This window comes from Zea mays, chromosome 10 (genome assembly GCF_902167145.1).
Source record: "Zea mays cultivar B73 chromosome 10, Zm-B73-REFERENCE-NAM-5.0, whole genome shotgun sequence".
Classification (NCBI taxonomy): Eukaryota; Viridiplantae; Streptophyta; class Magnoliopsida; order Poales; family Poaceae; genus Zea; species Zea mays.
Genome location: NC_050105.1, coordinates 88,964,123 through 88,966,729, shown reverse-complemented (window position 1 = coordinate 88,966,729; position 2,607 = coordinate 88,964,123). Strand labels below are relative to the sequence as shown.

The 2,607-nt window shown below is 42.8% G+C and overlaps 1 protein-coding gene across 3 annotated transcripts; it reads right to left on the bottom strand.

Annotated features, from left to right (window-relative positions):
- Positions 1–250: 250 nt before the first annotated feature.
- LOC103641356 (uncharacterized) lies at positions 251–1,363 on the bottom strand. Of its 3 annotated transcripts, none has more exons than XM_008664713.4 (3): positions 1,205–1,363; positions 864–1,110; positions 251–735 (listed from the first exon to the last, which is right to left on the bottom strand). In XM_008664713.4, the coding sequence occupies exons 2-3, from the start codon at positions 985–987 to the stop codon at positions 602–604; spliced, it is 258 nt and encodes an 85-aa protein (XP_008662935.1). In that variant the 5' UTR covers positions 988–1,110; positions 1,205–1,363; the 3' UTR covers positions 251–601. The 3 variants fall into 3 exon arrangements, with proteins under 3 accessions (XP_008662935.1, NP_001338615.1, NP_001338614.1); NM_001351686.1 differs by having other exon boundaries at positions 1,210–1,354; NM_001351685.1 differs by lacking the exon at positions 1,205–1,363 and having other exon boundaries at positions 253–735; positions 864–1,117.
- Positions 1,364–2,607: the final 1,244 nt, after the last annotated feature.

The following is a 2,607-nucleotide window of genomic DNA, read 5'->3' as shown; positions in this document are numbered from 1 at the left end:
AAAAAGGTAAAAGTGGGGGTTTGAACCTAGCTTGGTTGTTGGCTCCATATTTACATCCACATAACCAATTGAACACATGCATTTTTATGTTTTTATTAAAATAAAGTCTATTCATAGTATAGTTTTAAGTATTTCATAGCAATTATGTGAAAAAAAATAGAGAACTCTCCTATGGTAGCCATCGATGGATTGACAAGCATTGACTTGTGAGCTAGCAGAGGCTATTCAACCCAAATGACTCAGATACATAAACCAATAAAAGCTAGTGCAGAACTATATATATATGCAGAGGCAGTTCAGATCTCCAGAAATAACATATATAAACCCTGGCATGTATCGGATGATGAGTACACATGCATGCATCTCTGACACCAAAGAGGAAACAGAAGATGATGGCCTCAAGATTAAGTAAACACATGCTAAATTAATGTTGGCACAGTCACTAAATCTCTCCAAGATAGCTCACACACGCACTCCGTGTGTCGCGCGCGCGTCTGTGGCAGCAGCGGGGATTCATCAGACGGCTGGAAACATGCTATACAAAACCAACTACTGTAAAAAAAAATAAAGGTTTCATGTGAAGGTCATCTATGGCGCGCGGTCACGAGGCGGCGGCGGCGGCGCAGGTCCTGGCCTTGTCGAGCATGGTCCACATGACCTGCACGTCCTCGTACGTGCACGCCATCACCTCGCCGTAGAGCTGCGACCTGTCCATCTCGCCGCTCTGCTCCATGGCTGTAGTAGCAGCAAAGTTCATCGATCGTAAGGGGAGGAGATTACTGATTATTGTCGACGGAGGTGCACTGCCATATATGAAACCCAACAGCAACGACCATATATTTAAGTAGCTAGCTAGTTGTTACCTGACGAAGAAGGAGAAGGAGATTGGTGGTGGTGGTGGTGGCGCGGCGTCTTCGTCTTGCCGTCGCGCTGTGGGTTGAGCATCTTCCTGAAGGGCGACGTGATGGTGCGCACCCAAGAACCCATGACGATGCAATCCGCTAGCTCTGCTTGCAGCGACGCGACGGATAGATGCTAATAAGATGTTCTTCTTCTTCTTCTTGGAGTCGCGCTGTGCGTATTTGGGATGAAATAGAGAAGTACACTGTGCTGTGGTAAAGAACAGGGTACTCTGAGCCCACATATATAATATGCCCCCATGGCTAGAGGAGAGAGAAAGCACGGAGAGGAGAAGAAAGAGTACGTTACGTTAGACGGAGGACGAAGGCGGGAGGCAAGATCCGGGAGACAAGAGTGGTGGTGGGGGTGCACGTTGATGTCGAGCCGAGAAATACATGTTTATTGACAAGCTCTTGGCGCGTCGTAAGTGGCGCCCCTCTCGGCCATGCATGCGGGGGCCGCCGGATCGTGGAGCTCCGGCGATCCGGCGGTCGGCGCTCCATGGGGTTGCTGGGGCCTGGGGCTAGATATGGAGCGTGACGCACATGCATGCTTCCTTCCCTTGATATAATGAGAAGGGACATGGGAGTGGAGTCGTCTCCCTCTGGATGGATGGCTACTTTATTAATTATAATTGTTACTATTCCGTCAAGTAAACCATTCGTGTACGTCGCCATAGACGTAGAGTATTGGTTTGAGATACGTACGTATAGTTAAATATGATGAATGCATAGGTTGACGATTTGACAAACGTATAGATCTATTGCTACAAAATCAAAGATATATATGATATTTACGTGGAACTCAACACATCGTTTGACTCAAACCTTATTAGAATATATCTGACTACTAGCTGAAAGGATTTTTATAGTCTATCCCTTAATCTATATGTTTTCATTATTAATATATGGTCCACTTTTTCTTTCTCATATGTTTTCTTTGATTCATGTTTCTAAGCTGGTTATAAGTTTACAGTTTGTTTCTTCTTCTCTTTTGCTCTCTTCTCTGTATCAGCGTCTTATTACATCTTATTATTATACTTGCTCTTAGGCTCTTAGGTCGTGTTTAGTAGAATATGTATTTAGTTCTTTAAAATATTGTTTTGTACAACTATAGTATTTTAAATTAAGAAGTAAGATAGAGGTGGAATAGGAACTGTCGTTTTTTTTTTCGGATTGAAGAAGGTAAACGGCAGGAGGACAACGAGACCATTTACTGTGTGGAAAAGGCAAAGTGCGAACAGAATAATCATGCAACGGTGGGGACAGGGCGCGCATGGCGGCACGTGCATGCTGGGTGGTGCACCGGCGGCCGGCGGCTCCATTTGTGGACCGATCGACGATGTTGCCTTGTGAACATTAAATTAATTTTAAAAGGGCAGAAGAATAATGATGAGGTCGCATATATGCAGGCCCACATGCAAATGCCCGGCAGAAGAATAAATTAATTCTTCATTATTTTTAGTTTAAATTTTGGTGTATTATTCATTCAGTTTTGGAATGACAAATCTAATTTCCCTTGGCATATTTACTATTCTATGCCCATTAAATGAATTACTAGATTACCTATATTTTAAAATTGTAAAATGATATATATATAGAATCTGGTCAAAACTTGACATATATTTATAAGCATGGCACATATTTTTATTGTTAAAGAATATACTATACTATTAATGGGTACGCTCATAATGTATCTATATGCTAT

Excerpts from the sequence above, each read along its gene's own strand:
- LOC103641356 (XM_008664713.4), bottom strand. The coding sequence starts at position 987 with ATGGGTTCTTGGGTGCGCACCATCACGTCGCCCTTCAGGAAGATGCTC. Across the intron at positions 736-863 it reads TCCTTCTCCTTCTTCGTCAG|CCATGGAGCAGAGCGGCGAG; the intron begins GTAACAACTAGC and ends CTGCTACTACAG.